This window comes from Ascidiella aspersa, chromosome 5, assembly GCF_963924565.1.
Source record: "Ascidiella aspersa chromosome 5, kaAscAspe10.2, whole genome shotgun sequence".
NCBI classification, from domain to species: domain Eukaryota; kingdom Metazoa; phylum Chordata; class Ascidiacea; order Phlebobranchia; family Ascidiidae; genus Ascidiella; species Ascidiella aspersa.
In genome coordinates, this window is record NC_139451.1 from 19,046,720 (window position 1) to 19,064,131 (window position 17,412).

Below are 17,412 nucleotides of genomic sequence, written 5' to 3' on the forward strand. Positions count from 1 at the left end.
GGGTCAAGCATTATTATTGAAAATAAATATAATAATACTTGACCCACATCAAACACCAACTCGCACCCTAATCCAAACACTGTGCTTTAATTTCATAATTGTTTAATAGCTGTGGTAGGACTCTAGACCAGCGCCCAATATTTTGTGACATATGTTCTTTAACAAAAACTACGCTGCATCGCTGCATTATCACCGTGTTACTGTTGCACACAGCTGCAGCTGTCTCTTGCTGCAAATGCAATAAAATAGCCATGATTCTCGAATGATCGCAATTGTTGCAACAAATATGCAAAGGCGAATAATAAACCGTTTATATCAAAAAAGAATGTAGGCTCATAAAAAACAATAAGAATGACACATAACCTAACTACATAAACGGAACTACATAGCCCACGGCTGAACGAGCGAACTGATTGTCGGTCTTCCCCGTGACCTTTTGACACATACGCTTTACAAACATTTTCCTACGCTAACGCCTTTCTTTCTACTGCAAGAAATTGAAATCACCGAATAAACAAAACACAAAGTTGGTTAACATATATCACATAAGTTTCCTGTCAAATTTTTATGAACTCTTCAATTTGATTATCCTGTAGATAACAGCCCCTTTAATTTAATTATTTAATTTTTTTTAACACAAATAAAAGTTAAAGGTAAATCCCCTGTTTTACAACTTTTGCATTTGCGATTACTCGGCCGTAAAAATAAACAAACATAAAAAAGAAAAAAATACGTAATTGTAAAAAGTATTCTTTTACATGTACGCAAACGTAAGCATTTACCGTTCATTTGACTTTTAGGTCTGAGTAAAACGTTCGATCGTAGACTTTCTTGCGACTTTAACTTAAAAATATCGTGACTGATTCGCTTGCAAGTCATTCTGACAAAGCAACCAATAGCTCCTCCAGAATCCTGGTCAGTTGCAAAGTGAAAAGGGCCGTCATTGTGCACCCAACCGACCGCCCATGCAAGTTACGCTTATACTGTTACGGATGTGTTCAACACGCAGACAACCAGGCGGAAATAGCTGACGTAGATTGTTGCGCTTAGAAGCCCTCAAATCTAGTTTATCACTATTCATAACGCCTGTGCGGTGCGAAAGTTATGTTAACAGTAGGGACGAAACGTTGCGTGGGCAGCATGCTTCGGGATCTAGGGGTTGGCGCTAATTCTCGTTCCAAGTTTTTGCTGATCATTCTGGCAAGTATTATTTTAGGTGAGTTTTATTTTACCTTTTGTAACATAGCTTGTAGAATCGTAAAAATGTAATTTGCTGTCTTTAACCAAACTAACTAAAATAATAATTGTTATTAGTTTTTTAACTTTTCCATAGAATAATGATGCTTTTTATTCTGTGTCATGTGTAGGTCAAATTTATATATTTTTGCGAAAGCAACCTTTAGCAGCAAATAATTTGTTCGATGTTTGCAAAGGGCGAATAACTTTTCTCACTGCCTTGTTTCATGTATATTATATATATTGCATGTGTTCAAAAAAGTTGTTCAATAAAACTTTATAATCTTAAATTCCATGATATATTAAACTAACAAGTGTATCACATCAAACTGTTTGTTAAAAGTTTTTATCTAAAACTATTAACTTTTAAGGGTTCTGTTTCCTTGGTATGAAACTATCTGAAATCCACGAGCTGCAGAAGAAACAATTGGTGCAATGTTCACACCAACAGTCTAAACTTTCTATGCCACCACAAACACTTTCAAATCAAGTAACAAAAAATACTGGTAGTCAACTCAAATATTGGCTATGGCACACCAAGTAAAGTTTTGTATTAACTTTTTCATTATCATATTCTGAACAGACTTTATTTTGTAGTTTGACATGACTTAAATGTGTTAGGTAACACTCATAGTAATAAAATGTCATTTTAGTTTTCATTAAACATATTATGTCACAATATCATTGCACTTGTTTATTTACAGTCATTTAGTTTGTTGAACAATATGTTTAATATATTCAATTATTTTATTAACACATTTATTAAGTACTGTAATTGTATGTTTCTGTATTTTCTTGTGCAGTCCTGAGTCACCTCACATGCAGCATGTAAGAAATGCTTTTCGTATGCTGGGCTACGAGATGTGGGACCAAAAGACGGGAACCTGGGATGTCATGTGGGCTTATGAATATCCATTTCCAGTCAGAATAAAACCAGAAGACATAAAACCAAATCAACTGGCAAGTATAAACAGTTTATAGTTAATTAAATACTATTTTTTTTTAACCTAATTAAATTTTATGAATTGTTTTTATATTCTAAAAATGCATGCAAGGTTAGTAGTTTTTGGTTTCGCTAAACTTATTTTCTTTCAGATCAATCATTATCCTGGATTAGGGTACTTGACTAGCAAAGTGTTTCTGGCCAAATCAAAATTCAAGTAAGTGTAATAACTGGTACTCATTTAATAGATTGTGGCATGCATTTTATTTTTAAAAAATAAAGAAATAGAAATATAGCTTTATGTGTTCAAAACTTACATTTAGAGACTGCTTTCACTGTGAATTGTTTCTTGTACAACTAATTTCGATTCGATAATATTTTGAACAGTGAACCAACTAAAACAATATTACAATATAAAATATGTCAAATAAATTAAGTAATTTTTTTTTTATCAGTCAAATAAATTAAGTAATTTTTCATTGCATACCAAATAACTTTAGGTGCTTTATTTATGCATTTCATTGTGTTAGAACTTAAAATTTAATTTTAATCTGATAAAGGTACATCCCAATGGCATTTGAGCTTCCACAGGATAAAGATAAGTTCCATCAACATGCAAATTCTCACCCAGATAAACTGTGGGTTCAGAAAAGCAACAACCACAGGGGAATCACGATTAAGGGTGCTAACGGTAATAAACTTCTATAGTCAGACGAATAGTATCAAAATATACCCGATGCCATATTTTGTTTTCGTTTTTGTGGCTTTTGTGTTATGTGTAATCCAAGAAGATTGATTGTCCACATTTACAGGAAATGATTGTGCATCAGTTGGTGCAGAGGACTGTGTTTGCCAATGTACATGCACTGACAGTTTAAGTTAGTCTTAAGTAGACATTGACAATCTATTCGCTATCCCAGCTCGCTTTACACACATTTTATTACCAATTGAAGAGACTTAAAACACATACAATTTTTCAAGCAATATCACTTTTACTTCTGCTTAAAATGTTAACCTTATTTTTTGTTGTTGCAATATAATCACAATTGTCCTACTGTCATTACTCACTTACTCATTCATCAAAAGTGAATGAGTAATAAACACTATATATATATTAATATGAGTCTTTAATTTTGTTTTGCTTAAATCGTTAGTAACATGGTAAATTATTTTAAGTTCACTTTAAAGTTAACTTTTTATTGTACTGCATTTTTAATATTTATATTTCTTCATAAGTAAATTATGTTTTAGTTTTACTTTTATTGGTTTTAGTTTTAATTTTTTGCACTTGTGTGACACCTTTTCTCTATAGTTGCCTACAGTTGCGCGCAAAAGATAGGGCACGCAAAAAACAATAAAGTTAAAATTTTTTAAGGACCTTGTCTGTCCACGAATCTAAGAATAAAGTTGTTTTCAGCACCTAGGGGACTGTTTCTAAGAAGTTTATAGGTCAAAATAATTGTTAAAATTTACAATAAAGTTAAAAATTTTTAATAAAGTCAAAATTTGTCAAATTATGGCTTTTGACAAAGTTTTTGTGTTTCTTGTGAGTAATTTTTGTAAAAATCCTCGTGGAAGCATTGTAATTCAGGAACTGCGACACAATTAAACCATATTAACCCATAAAAGCAGGAAATATGTTACAATGCCCTCTTGAATCAGCAGTAACTTTTATCGCAAATTGTCTATTTTTTTTATTTATTTCAGGTGTTTAAATAATTCTTATAATACAAAAATGCCTAAGCAAGCTAAATCTATCGCCAAAAAACCCGAAGCACTCTGTATAATCCATAAAACACCTTGACTTTGCGACAAAATATTATGTTTGGGTCGGAAATCGACAAAATATTATACTTGGGAAACTGGCATCAATTCAATTAAGAACTGTGACCACTACAAACAAGCAATTTCGTTAGGTTAAAATAAAGTTAAAATTTGATAAAAATAAAGATAAAAAATTTTTTGGGGGGGATTAAAATAAAAATGGCCCTACCTATAAGTAATAACACCTTTTGATGGCATGTGGTGTGTATAATTATGATATCTTCTTTTAGATCTGGTAACACAACATTTTGTGTTTCTTATTTGGTCCGCTGTTAAAAATAATTGCCTATCCCTGCTCTACAAGGTAAATATATGGTGGTTGTATGTGGCTTTTTCTGCCAGGAAAAATATATTTTACACTTTTTAAAAAACCCTAAAGAAGGTAGTTTTTATAAATTGGGCTTAGAAAAAATAAAAGCGTTTTAGTTTTCCCTAATAGAAGTAAAGGTGAATTGCCGAATTCGTTATAAAACAAATTTGATTTACAATGAATTTGGCCCAAATCTTAGTTTGGCAAACTTGCTAGATGCCAATTGAATTTTCGCTTGACTAGCAGATAACCATATTAACTAAAATCCGTTAAAAAAGTACCATTTTTGTTAAGTTTGCAAATCAGGAAAACAATTAAAGCACCTGTGTACATTTGTACAATTTACAAATGAATGACAACCAATTAAACAGTTAACCGCTTACTAAACTCATTTCTCTTTTCAGAGCTCGATCTTAAAGCTTCCAACACTTTCGTGCAGGAGTTCATCAGCGACCCCTTTTTGATTGACGGGCGCAAGTTTGACATTGGCGTTTACGCAATCATCACCTCGGTCAACCCGCTCAGGCTCTACGTGTACGACGGAGATTGGCTATTCAGGTGAGATTCAATTCAAAATCAAGCGTATATATTTCAAAAAAGAAGCTATTTCTGCCCGGCATAATATATAACCGGTTGTATAATACTACTGGATGAGCCACACTCGGTTGTCTATATTTCAAATTGTGTTACGATTTTGAAGCAAACGTTAAATTTTAACTAGTCAAATGTGTCAAGGGCAACATCCCACTTCGTTAAAAATGTGTTTGTCATTCATTTCTCCACTGGCTGGCTGAATAAAACTTACGTTTGATGTCGCTAATCGGGGGGGCAAAAATGGCTTGCCTACATTTCTCCCAGACACGTGATAATTTTAATTTAATCATGACAAGAACAAAATTGCCGCTAATATCATAGTCACCGCCAGTGTTGTAAACAAGTAATTGGAAATGACCAAAGTTCCAGTGAAGTCAGGTCAAGTCCAGATGAAGTCTTTCAAAAAATTAACAAAATACATCGGTTGAACGAGTCACATAATTATGAGAGCAAGTCAACTCCAAGTCAAACCGATACAAAAGTAAAACTCAACTACGTACGAAAATTAAAATAAATAGCTAAAATTTATGTTAAAATGTTAAATGTAAACACTTAATTTCAATTCAAGTCGTTTGACTCAATAACTTGAGTCCAAGTCAAGTCATTTATCCATAATACTTCAGGTAAAAGTCAAGTCATTTTGTCAAAACGACTTATGTCAAGTCATTTGAAAACAGTGACGTTAGTGCAACACTGGTCACCCGCTAGTTGATATTATGGTAGTGACAGCGGACTTTTATCACGATAAAACGACGCTGTTACTAGTTTTTCGTCAGCGCGCTTTGAAACTGCATTTTCAATAGGACGGCATGTATATGTTTAAAGGTATTCACAAATCACCTAACGCTGGCTGCAAATGATATATTTTTATACTTTTTTTTAAATTACGTAAATTCGATCCTTCGCAAATCGATACAGTTTTTTGAAGAATGCGAAACAAGATGGAAAGAAAGAACAAGAAAGCATAAATGCGTCCCTAATAGCGAGAGTTGTCCAAAGTTAGAACTTTGATTTCCAAGGTTTTGGTCGTCGTTTGATTGCAATATGTCGATATGGCGCTCGTTAAATCAGTTATGCCGAAAGCTAGATTTAGTTCTTACAAAAATGCAAGTGGTATTTTGTTAAAGATTAAACTAAGTACAGAACTTAGTAAACCGAAAATCAGTTTGTTTGGATGTTATAAATTGATAAATATATTTTCGCTATTAAAAGCAGTATTTTAATTCGAATTTGATTCATTCGAATTAAGATACTGAATTTATAACATTTTTTTCGGTTTACTAAGCGATTTTCGGTTTACTAAGTTCTGTACATGGTTTAATCTTTATCATCGATATGCAACCACAATCGTTTGTTTTCACCATTCGGATTCAGGCAGATTTTGGTATTCGAAAGAAAACTTTGATTATATTGGTATTTTGTTAGTAACAAAAATGTCTCGAAAAAAAATTGTAGCAAAAGCGAGAGTTAGATATGTCTATTAGTTCTGACCAGGTGAGATAATAATTAACTTTTCCATTGCTATATTTTTGAAAAACATGGCCTTACGCACGAGCAAGTAACGAAACACCTGGTCCGTGACACGCCACGGCGATTGGCGCCGTAAGATTTATCGTGCTTTCAATTTACCATGGGTCGAACATTTTTAAATGATTAATTCATTATGTCACGCTAATAGCGCAGGTTGCCACGTAACCAATTTGACGGTATTCGATTTGGCCGTTCAACCAGACGTAGGCAAAGAACTCTCGCGTTTGGGGAGTGCACGGGTGGGTTTGGTACTCTTGTTCGATGCAGCTGAAGTAGGCGAAGTACTGGAATTCGTTAGTGGCTGTAGAAAAGGCAAAATACAAGTACATTTTATTTCAATTCTAAGTAACATCTGGGGTCATTTTATAAGGCGAAACCAAAAAATCTTCTGTGTTAAACAGGTGTAATGAGTTTCTGCAATATACAATCACGTAGAGGTTCTTAAAGACGTTAATTTATATAATTATTTTTATTTTAAAGAAGTGGCGTGCAATTTTTTTAGTTGTCCCACTCCAATCCAACAAGACTAAATAGGTTCAGCGAAACACGTGCATAAAATAGTAATCATAGAAAATTTCCCCAATTTATTTTTTCCACTACCTTAATAGAGAATGCCTGTAACGGACTACTTGACCCTGGCAATTAAAACCACGCATGAGATTAGAGGCAAAATTTGTATAAAGCTACTTGTCCAAATTTAAACGAAAGCAGCGAACTCATAACGCGAAATGTTGAATACGCGTTTCTGGCCGCCGCTGAAGGCTAATATGTGCGGCGCACGCATCGCCTGTCGTCACCTGGGTTTTGAAAGAGCTGTACGGTGGAACCTAGAGCGCTGTCGATTGCCTCAACTAGAACCACGATGGTTCCAACAGCAGAAGCACAAGGGTTGTCGGGTACAGCCCGTTTCGCCCGCTTTCCCTTATCCTCGCTTCCAGGTTTTTTGCTCTCGTTCGAGTGGCGCTGGTATTCGGGCAGAGGCCCTAGGTTGTACTTTCTGGATAGCTGGTTCATCCGCTCGGGGTCGGAGCGAGCCAGCTGACAGGACTTTAGGTGTGGGTAGAGCGTGCACATTTCACTCGCGCGATCGAGTTCCTGGGAACATTAGGTGTCCTATAAATTCAGAATCTGTGCACTGTAGCACCAGCAATAATAATTGCCCTTTGTGTTCACTGTGACGCTGTTTGATTATGGAGATATTCAATAAATCTTTCCAGTTTTGCTTGTGTTGTTTTTAGTTACCTTTGGATAAGTTGCCTGTCAAAATAAACCAAATTGCCATTCGCAAATTTATGTTCAATTAAGGTTTAAAAACTGGAGTAAAACACATTTTTTTCAAAATAATGTCCGATTATGTGTTTCACTCGGGTTTTAAACTTTGAGTTCTGTTGTTTATATACCCGTCAGCGGAACAGTGATCGACAAGCAGAAACCAGCTGCCAACGGTTTTGTATTGCATAAAAATACACCATTTTATAAATTTATGTTCTTTTGATTATGTAAAGATGCAGAATGATTGCGAGTTACAAGTCGAAGCGGTAAAGGAAAATCTAACACAAAGATTAAATAACTATAAGTTAAATTTTTCACTGAACTTGCTCACCAGTTTAAAGTCATCCATTTCGAAATCTGATCTTTCCTGGATAGTGGCAGATGCAGATAGTAAGGCACTGCTTTGCAGCAAAACCAGGACGATTAACGACGATCCACTTGCCTGTAAAAGTCCGATGTACGCTTTTAAGGGGGTTTCGGTGCTGTGTTCAAGTTTGTTTACGTTTTGCCATTTTTTACTAAAAATATGGCATTTATGTGACCCACTTCATATAACTTAGTTATGCGGCTGATATAAAAATACAGTGGGTTTATATTTTCTTGTTGGTCAAACTCTTACACAAATCAAATTATCAGACTCCCAACGCCTAAAACATTTAGCAATTTAAAATGCATTACGGCTACTAAATTTAGCGTGATCTTTTCAAGGTCATATAGAGTGTATAAAGATAATTTGTCGCTGACTTGACATTCCGGTAAAAGCTTTTTCTTCTGAATTATCATTTATTAACAGGGTATGTTATAGTGATTATTGGGTAATAATAGTGTTACCTTCATCTTGAATATTATCGGGTACCACTTCACATCTATTCTTTCGTTCTAAGATATAAACAAAGCAGAAAAGTGATTAAAAAACGTTGTTATACGAGTAGGACAAATCGTCACAAATGTTTATGTTAAAAATAAAGTTTGTTTCAAATTACACTTGTCTATCCAAATGACCATAATCTTTCATGCTTGGTTGGAATTTTCCTCAAATTTGCTTAGCTGCCAAGTCTAGAAAAAAAACTAATAGAGAAAATGACTTTGTGTACAAAATAGTGATATAGTTTAACACTGCCAGTTTGATTTTACTACAAATAAGTGACAGTTTCTGAAGCATAAATACATGATTTGGTGCATTCGCCTTCGTACGACAACACTGTTTAATGCCTCTTTGCGGCTGCAACTTCCTCTACACTTTGTAACTTATGTAACAATGCTGCCAAAGAAACACATTTGCTTAGTCCTCTTTATTTTCTGCAACTCTAGCTCTCCAGTTGGTCCGTTCTAGTTTCAGGCAACCTTATCTGTGCTGATTTTTCGCGTAACCGCGATGCTTATCATGCCAACCCAAATTGAAATTGCGCGATTACCTGGTGCCATTTAACGGTTACATATCCAGACTAATTATCGGATGCACTGGGTTACACCTACCTGTTTAATGACGCAGAGTTGAGTATTAGACGAAAAGATTCGCTTCGACGTTGAGACTCCTTACATTTTATTGCCTTCGTTTTTTTTTTAAATAAAATCCGAATTCGTGTTGAAGATAGAACAGGGTGAAACGACAACAGGCTGCTAAATGTTTTAAAATGTCCATCATAACTATAGCCGTGGCGTATACGCTATATTACTGTAGCTGATTTAGTCACCATCAATCGGCCACAAGTACAGACAGATTGCTAACGGTTTGAAAATAATTTTGTCTTTTTTTCTGTTTTGGTAAACGCCTTTTCGGTAAAGATTGTTTTGGTAATTATAAAAATTTAAGTGCTGAAGCTTGTCCTCAGTTGCGGGGATGTTGTTTGCCTGGATGAAACCGATTTGCACATTTAGCCAAAATTTGCCTAAATTACCGACTGACTGGACTGTAATTGCCCACTTCGATTCTACTTTCGATTGAGACACACACTGCAATTTCAATGTCTTACTTCGTGAGCATACTTCTACCAAAATTCCCGTTGTCTTTAAAATTAGGTCAAAACTCTAAATGTTACTCGGGTTTTGCCAATCGAGGGTTTCTCAAGGGTGAAGAATATTTTAATTTGGCCAGTTGAACTCAAGGGTACACAAGTGAAGAATATTTTAATTTGGCCAGTTGAACTTGAAGTCGCGGTTTCCATGATGACCTCAGAGACCTCATTTGTGACGTTTCATGTGGATGTTTTGATCGTGGGCATAATTATTTGAGAGCCGAGGAAGGGGGCAATATTCATGAAAGTTTGAGTAGTATACTGTGCAAAAGAATATTCTTACTTATTACTTTTCATAGTAGTAGAGTATTGTTACCCAACTTCCAGCAATGAGAAGCTTGCAAAACAGCTGTAAGAGGAGCATTTCTGCTGGATAAGGTTACGGAATTTGACCTAGACACGACGTTTCGTTTTAGTCGAAAACTCGCGTTACCTCAGACTACAAATGTAAATTTTCATCCTTGTGTGATATCACTGACGTTGTCATAAGCAAATGAGCGCCCTAATCCCGTATTTGTTTTTATTAAAGGTATTGCCCGGAAGACTATATGCCCTTGGATGTGAAGAACCCTCGTAAATACGTGGTCGAAGACGAATACACGCCAACTTGGGAGGTAAATGCCACCCCACCAAAACTGTATTCTTTGCATATTTTTATTATATTAATGCATAAAATAAATCTAAGGCAGGGACGGGCAACTTCTCCAGTCGGCGGGCCTGATGAGGGAAAATGAAGTACTTGGCGGGCCGGGTTCCTGATCGATATATTAATTGTACTGCCATAGCCTACATGCTTTGTTGCATAATGGTGGCTTATGTTTGAGTACTTAGGCATCCAATCCTTGCTAAATTTGCAACTTTACGTTTCTTGGCAAAATCCAAGGGAAACTACTGATTGTAAATGCTTAATCTAATTTGGAAACACACAATAAGACGTAAAAAGCAACAATGCCTAAAGCCTGAAAATCAATAATTCTATAGTATTAACACCAATGACATAATTAAGCCAAATACGCAGTACAACCCACGACAGAATAAGAACTTAATCGTCCGAATAATACCTAAATCTGACGGAATAAATCCTAAATTCTTCTGAATAAGGCCTGGCCGAATAACACCTGGAACTGTAGATGAGGGTATGAGACGTTTGGGGGCCATGGGTATGGCATTGGCCGTTTTAGTCTCACATTTTGGGCGCCCTAGTTTGAAGGGCGCCGTTATGGCGCCTCTGCTGTTTGGACACCTAATTTTCTGGCCTTGGTTGGGGTTATTGGTATGTAATGGGTAGGTTTAGAAAAATGGTTAGGGTTGAAATTATTAGGGAAGTTAGTGATGTACTTAGGTTTGGGGTTAGGTAAAACGTTAAACAAGCCCGATTCTGGTCATTTAGGTCGTATTCCTACGGGTTTATGACTTATTCCGATTTAGACGATATTACGACTATAAGGAGGTATAAGGCCTACTTTGGTCTTATTCTGAACTGTGTGTTATCTCGACGTTGATGTTGTTCCTTTTTCGATCTTTGGCTGAAGGCCTCTAATTATTACCCAAAACAAAGAACTAAAGAATAACTAACAATCACTATTATTTGACGTAGTAAGCAAGTAGTGGGGGATTGCAGACTGTTGCCGCGGGCCACATTATCATGTAACACCGGAAACTGTCTGCGGGCCGCACAAAATCTCATCGCTGGCCGGATCTGGCCCGCGGGCCGTATGTTGCCCGCCCCTGATCTAAGGTGTGTTTCTAATCTTAGCCCACTGTTATAAAGTGGTTTTAGCCCCAAATCACCGTGCGTTCTACCGCATCCTGGAAAATTAAAGTTTGGGGAACTTAAACGATATAAAGAAAAAGCTTTGCGCGAATCGATAGCATCTTTGTAAAAGCTTTTTTATTGGAAATAACACCTTTCCAACCTAAAACTTAAAAAAAAACTGCGTGGTCTTCGTAAGCTTACTTTCAATGACGTCAGTTTATGTGTAATTTTGTGACGTCACTGTTTTGAAAAGCAACTTATTTTGTCAGAAATCACCTTAAATGTACCACAACAACTGAATTTAAGTCGTTTACAATTCCGTCTTTTTTTAGTTATTGTTACACGCTATGTATAGTTTACTAAAAAAATCTATTACATATATAATAGAGGCGACAATATAACTGGCAGATTATTCAGCTTTATAGGGTAACATAGGCTAAATTGCCACTCAGCTCCAGTAGTTACAATGCATAAAATAGTGGGAAGAATGTGTGGCATTGCAATGTCACCATGCACATTTCACGTTGTTGTGTATACCGCAGGTGTGCCTAACGTTATCAAACTAGGTTGTTTTGGTTCAAATTTTGAAATGCCCGATTGGCCACACAGATGCCGTCACTTCGAGACTACTACGTACGCCTTCGGCTTTCGCACCAACAGACCTTCCTTGCCCATATAAGGAAGCAGGGTCACGACCCCGCCACGTTTCGCCGCCGGCTGTACGACGCTGTGGCCGAGATGACATTCGAAAAACAACCTGACTTTATCCGAGCTTTGCAAAAGTAAGTATCTTTTGTAAGGTTGCGACTGAACTGTAGTAGGTTGACTCAGGCCCAGGACAAATAAAAAAATCATTATATTGCTTTACCTATAGTGGGGTTAATAACTTCTTCATATCCACGACGGTATTACTGGACTAAACCTATACCAGAAGATACTTAAAATTTATAAAACTTTTTGACAATACACAATAAAAATATTATATAAATGCCGTTTTAAACATTAAAATTGAATACGAAATTCATCATTAGCCAAAAGCAACCCATGTTGATATTAATAAAATATACCTTTATTTAATACAATTTATTATTTTGTATGTCAACGATTTGTTTCTGCTTGAACTATTTTTTCCCGAAAAAGTGTGGATTTTTAACCGCTAATTGCTAGGAAAATGTAATCACTTGAATACGCGTTTTGTAGCCTTGTTTTTTTATTATATTTGCTGTTTTAACTTTTGTATGGACCATTTTTAAAGAAAGAAAGTGTACCGAAAAAGTATTTAAAATGGACATTTGTATTTCAACTTTCAAGAGATGGATGGCCTGCGCTTCGGCTAAAAAGTTGCAAGTTCTTTTAGACTCGGAAAACTCGCAGAAAGTATTCCTGTGGCCGGCCTCAGGTAGTCGTGCACAGTTTAAAAGCCTATACCAGTGGTTCTCAACCTTTCATAAGCCGTGGCCCTCTTTAATTAGCACTAAACACTCCGTGCTGGCCCCCTTTCCTCCCGAATTCGGAAAACTCTTTAATCAGCATCATAAGAGAGGTTTCTAAAGACATATCGAAAACCCCCCAAAAAATTTAACAAATAATTAATCAACAGGCAAATTAGTAAACTAAGACATGCTTGTAGCCCCCTGAAGACTGTTCCGTGGCCCACCTGGGGGGCCGACGGCCACAATTAAGAAAGGCTGGCCTATGCACTGGCATTGCGACTAATTCCAAGTTACTATAGGCCATGTTGAAAACAACCAGCGTTTTCCAAGCATTCGTGCCGTAAACAAAGGCCCTTTCGAACAGGTACCCGACCGGCTCGTCGACATTCTTCGAAATGGTCAGGTTCGACTTTGTACTGGACAGCCGGCTCTCGATCTTCCTAATGGAGGTCAACATGTCGCCCAACCTGTCCAGTGCGCACTTCTCCGACAACGCTCTTCTCTACGAGCAAGTGATGCGCAACACCCTCAGTGTGGCCGGAGTGGCCGCCAAGACCTTGCACACCGACGGGTGAGTGTGTGTACTTGTCCGATCCGCTATTCTCGCCAACAGTTGGTAACTGGAACTCAAGTTATTGGTAACTGCAATTCAAGTATACGAAGCAAAAGACTATAATCGTTTACTATGAAGTAAAGTCAAGGAATGTATACTCTTAGTCAGTGAAGTTCGAATTTTAATCTCTTGAAATTAGTAAACTTGTTTAGATACAAGAAGCTAATTCTAGCTAATTTTAATATCGAAATCTAAAAGGAAGTCAATGGATTGGTTTCATGATCCTGTGTAAAAACGGCACTATCAGTCGTTTATCCTTAACTAAACAACAACGAATTCTGCTCTCACGCCTTGCCTTAATCACGCTTCCGAGCTAACCTTATGCCGAATGTTATACAACAAATTGGACTAAAATTTTAATACAACTTTTAAGTCTTACCTGTCTAACCTTTTTAGTATCAACTGGCTAACAACGTTGTAAAGCAGTTTACTAAAATTGCAAATTTATTTCATGTTAGGAAGATGCATCCTGGCGTACTAGCAAGTGACCAAGACATCCAGGTGTACGAAAAGGAATGCGCTGAATGTCATAAGTGCGACGATGAGGTAATTGATTTACTAATGGCATAATACCACAAGAAAAACGTGCGTTTAGCTTAAGAGACCATTTCCAATTGTCCTTCAATTTGTTTAAATTTTTGAAGTGATCCCAAAACCATTGTGAACACAAGTATCGTGTGTGGACTTCAGCAATAATATAAACAAATCACCCTTGGAAACCCGCTTTGTTTTGGGTAACCATTTTGATTCACTGGTGTAAGATAAAATAATATCGGTCTGAATTAGGCCCCAAACAAACGATTGGATTCTAACGTATAGTTCGTGCACTTGCATTTAATGTGTTAAGAAAAAAAATGTTTAACTCAAAGTTAAACCAACTAACATACTGTTTAACTTAAAATATCTCTTTCGAACAATGTTGAAAATATATGAAGAGTTATTGGAGACGTTCAAAAGTTACCTACTGATCTATAGGCTTTCATATTCCCATTTCGTCTAAATAAAACCTCCATTATGTTCCATTGATTATTATAAATCCACATTGTTCATTTAACTGCTAATGTATAGCAGTTAGAAGGACGGTCGTTTTTATGCCGAATGGTTTATTTATTTTTTCGCGGATTGCACTTTAAGAAAATAAATGAAGTGCTGTAACAATAAAATACGTTAGGACTTAAGTCAACACAAGTGTTTTTTCTTTCAGGTGTGTCAGCTATGTTCTCCCTGTATAACTGCTTCTCTTCGAAGCGACTTGAAACGAGCTTTCACGGAGCACGTGAATCGTTTACGATGCGCAAGGGTGTTTCCTAAGCCTCTGGTGAGAGAGCAGAATATGGTTAATCTATAGAATTTATATACGCCAAAATAAATCTAGAATATATACGCAAAGCCTCCGTGTTTAGGACTTAATATACAAGTCCAACGTTTTTTTCCCAAATCCATTCCGAACATCAACAACGACATGATTTACAAGTGTTATACTGATAGATGTTTTTTTACGAAGCCATATACTTTCTTAATAAAACTGGTCCATAATTAAACAAAGCATTATCCTAACAAATTTGCTTCCCAAAATATTTTAAAAGAAGCCAGGCAGTCGATGCTGACTAATTTTTAGCTATAATGAAGCAAGATAGACCTTAATCTTTTGTCCCTCCCCCACCTAATATTAACCAAATTTGCATTTATCCAAAAGGGTTCCCAGCAAAGCGCCAAGACCCACTCGGCGGTGGGCAAGCTCAACGACAAGGACAGGCTCATGGACCTTTGGTACCGCGGAATGTGTCTCAAGTCGGTTGAGTGGTGCACTTGATCGAATTAAACTAACTTCCCGCCCTGCTATCTCGCATATGTCAGCGTCGCCGCGGCCCTGATTTTTTTTTCCGCAGAAGTTTTCTTCCTATTTACATCCACCTCAAGAACGTCTATGCGGTATAGGTATCCCGACGACCTGCGGTGGGAGTCGATAGCAGTGTATCAATTTTTGTTAGCTTTTATAGTGTATTGTTTGATGCCGGTCGAACTTTTTTTCTTAAGCTTATGTTTACTAGTCTTTTTATGCGACCAAGTAACCAGTATTTTTGTAAGTAAAGAAGTTATGTGACTTATTATGGGGACGCAATTGATTCTAACGTATGGCATGCTGTTCAGATCGGTACATCTTATTCCTTATATAACATTTGCGTAGTATGGCACTGACGTAGCAATATTTGTGTGTCAAAATATAAGGACAGCTCGTTTTTATCACCTAGATTAAAATATTAGCATTAGATTTGATGCAGTAACTTTTTACATTAAATTTTATCGCAAGAATCTGTGTAGGCCTATATGAAAACTAGACTTCACTAGAACGCCGGTTGTTGCGAGGTCATTTCTAAGATTGTGTGATCCAAGAAATCTCTTTCTCTTCTCAGAACTGCTGAGCTAGTGACACGTGTTCTTATTTTCTATATATTCTATTTTATTATACATCGCCGTGTTTCTTTGAAATGTATTTTTACATTTCAATACAATACTGTTTTTCCCTTAGCTATACAACTTTCATATAGCATGCTTTTTGATTACCTAGTTCAAACCAGTGTTGAAAGAAGGCCGAAACTATCGTTCCAGTAAAACAATTATTACCGGTACGCCGTAAATAAATTATACTATCTCCACCCTGGTTCATACCTAATATACACACCTTTAGCGTTTGGCTTAGTGCGCATGTAAAGTTTCGGCGCTGTACAGGTCACAGAATTTCCAAAACAGTAATCTGTGACATTTTACACATGGGTCTCAATACAAGCATTATACAGCGAAGTTATGAAAACTTGTTACTGAACCGCTCTACGTCAAGCTTCTACAATTTCACGCAAACACTTGTGTGACGCAGCAAATCATATTTTTGATGGGTCCATCTTTTTGTTGTTTTCTTTCGAATGTGTTTCCATTTGATCATGTCAAAGTAGCTGCTTTGTAAAATCAGGTAACGTACGAGTTTGATGTAGTACTGTGGGCTTTTGCATTTTACCACACTACAAAACTGCCTGTTGTATTTTAACAACTGTGACGTTATTAGACCGAAGAGGGTCTGGCACATATTTTCGTTCAGTGGCAAGATAGTTGCCTGTTTCTCGTGTATTTTACTGCGAATTCATTATTGTTTTTTAGATGTTTAAGCTATTACCGAATCTTAAGTATTTTCTACAGCGGTCAAAAAATAATTTGACCACCTGTCGTTTTTATTTGTATTCTTTAGGTAGCAGTAAACTTTTTCCAAAATGCTTTATTTTCAGCAATCATGTTTACCTATAATGTTTAACCTCAGGTCGAACCTAAGCGGTGTCGAGGTTGAAGAGATTTTGAGTTTTGTGAAATTATTGCCTTTTGCACCATTGCATTTCACTTCGATTAAAGCTATTTAATCACGGTGCCTTTTATTTTAGAAAGAAAACAACCAGACCTTTAATTTTCAAATTAAAAGTTGTTGAAAGGTGTCAGGTGAAAAGTCTTTATCAAAGGGGTTTTATTAACTTAACTCTGATTTTATTGCAAAGTCGTATTTAATTGCATAGCCTGTATTATGTTTTAAAGCAGGGGCGGGCAACATATGCGGTTAGAATTACAGGAAGTGTCGCGAATTAAATAAGGATTTGATGCCCAAGTACTTTTTCACTAAAGTCGGCAAGAATCAGAATTTTCTTTCGAAAAACCAAATCTGCCTGCATCCTAATAATGAAAAACAAACAATTCTGGTTACACATCAATGATTAATAATGTTTGGATGTTATAAGATAAATATATTTCGCATCATCAGTTATTATGCTTTTAGTAGCGAAATATATTTATCTTATAACATCCAAACAAACTGATTTTCGGTTTACTAAGTTCTGTACTTAGTTTA

The 17,412-nt window shown here is 36.3% G+C and overlaps 1 protein-coding gene across 1 annotated transcript; it reads left to right on the forward strand.

Moving 5' to 3' along the window:
- The first annotated feature begins 950 nt into the window (after nucleotides 1–950).
- LOC146145227 (putative tubulin polyglutamylase ttll-15) lies at nucleotides 951–16,909 on the forward strand. Its single transcript, XM_083389927.1, has 12 exons — nucleotides 951–1,216; nucleotides 1,608–1,776; nucleotides 2,040–2,196; nucleotides 2,332–2,396; nucleotides 2,740–2,870; nucleotides 4,718–4,871; nucleotides 10,254–10,338; nucleotides 12,090–12,262; nucleotides 13,278–13,484; nucleotides 13,985–14,072; nucleotides 14,731–14,844; nucleotides 15,223–16,909. The coding sequence occupies exons 1-12, from the start codon at nucleotides 1,105–1,107 to the stop codon at nucleotides 15,337–15,339; spliced, it is 1,572 nt and encodes a 523-aa protein (XP_083246053.1). The 5' UTR covers nucleotides 951–1,104; the 3' UTR covers nucleotides 15,340–16,909.
- The last annotated feature ends 503 nt before the right edge of the window (nucleotides 16,910–17,412 follow it).

Bases quoted from the DNA above. Each gene is read 5' to 3' on its own strand.
- LOC146145227 (XM_083389927.1), top strand. From the start codon at position 1,105: ATGTTAACAGTAGGGACGAAACGTTGCGTGGGCAGCATGCTTCGGGAT. The intron at 2,871-4,717 runs GTAATAAACTTC...TTCTCTTTTCAG, and splicing joins CACGATTAAGGGTGCTAACG to AGCTCGATCTTAAAGCTTCC. The intron at 4,872-10,253 runs GTGAGATTCAAT...TTTTTATTAAAG, and splicing joins GACGGAGATTGGCTATTCAG to GTATTGCCCGGAAGACTATA.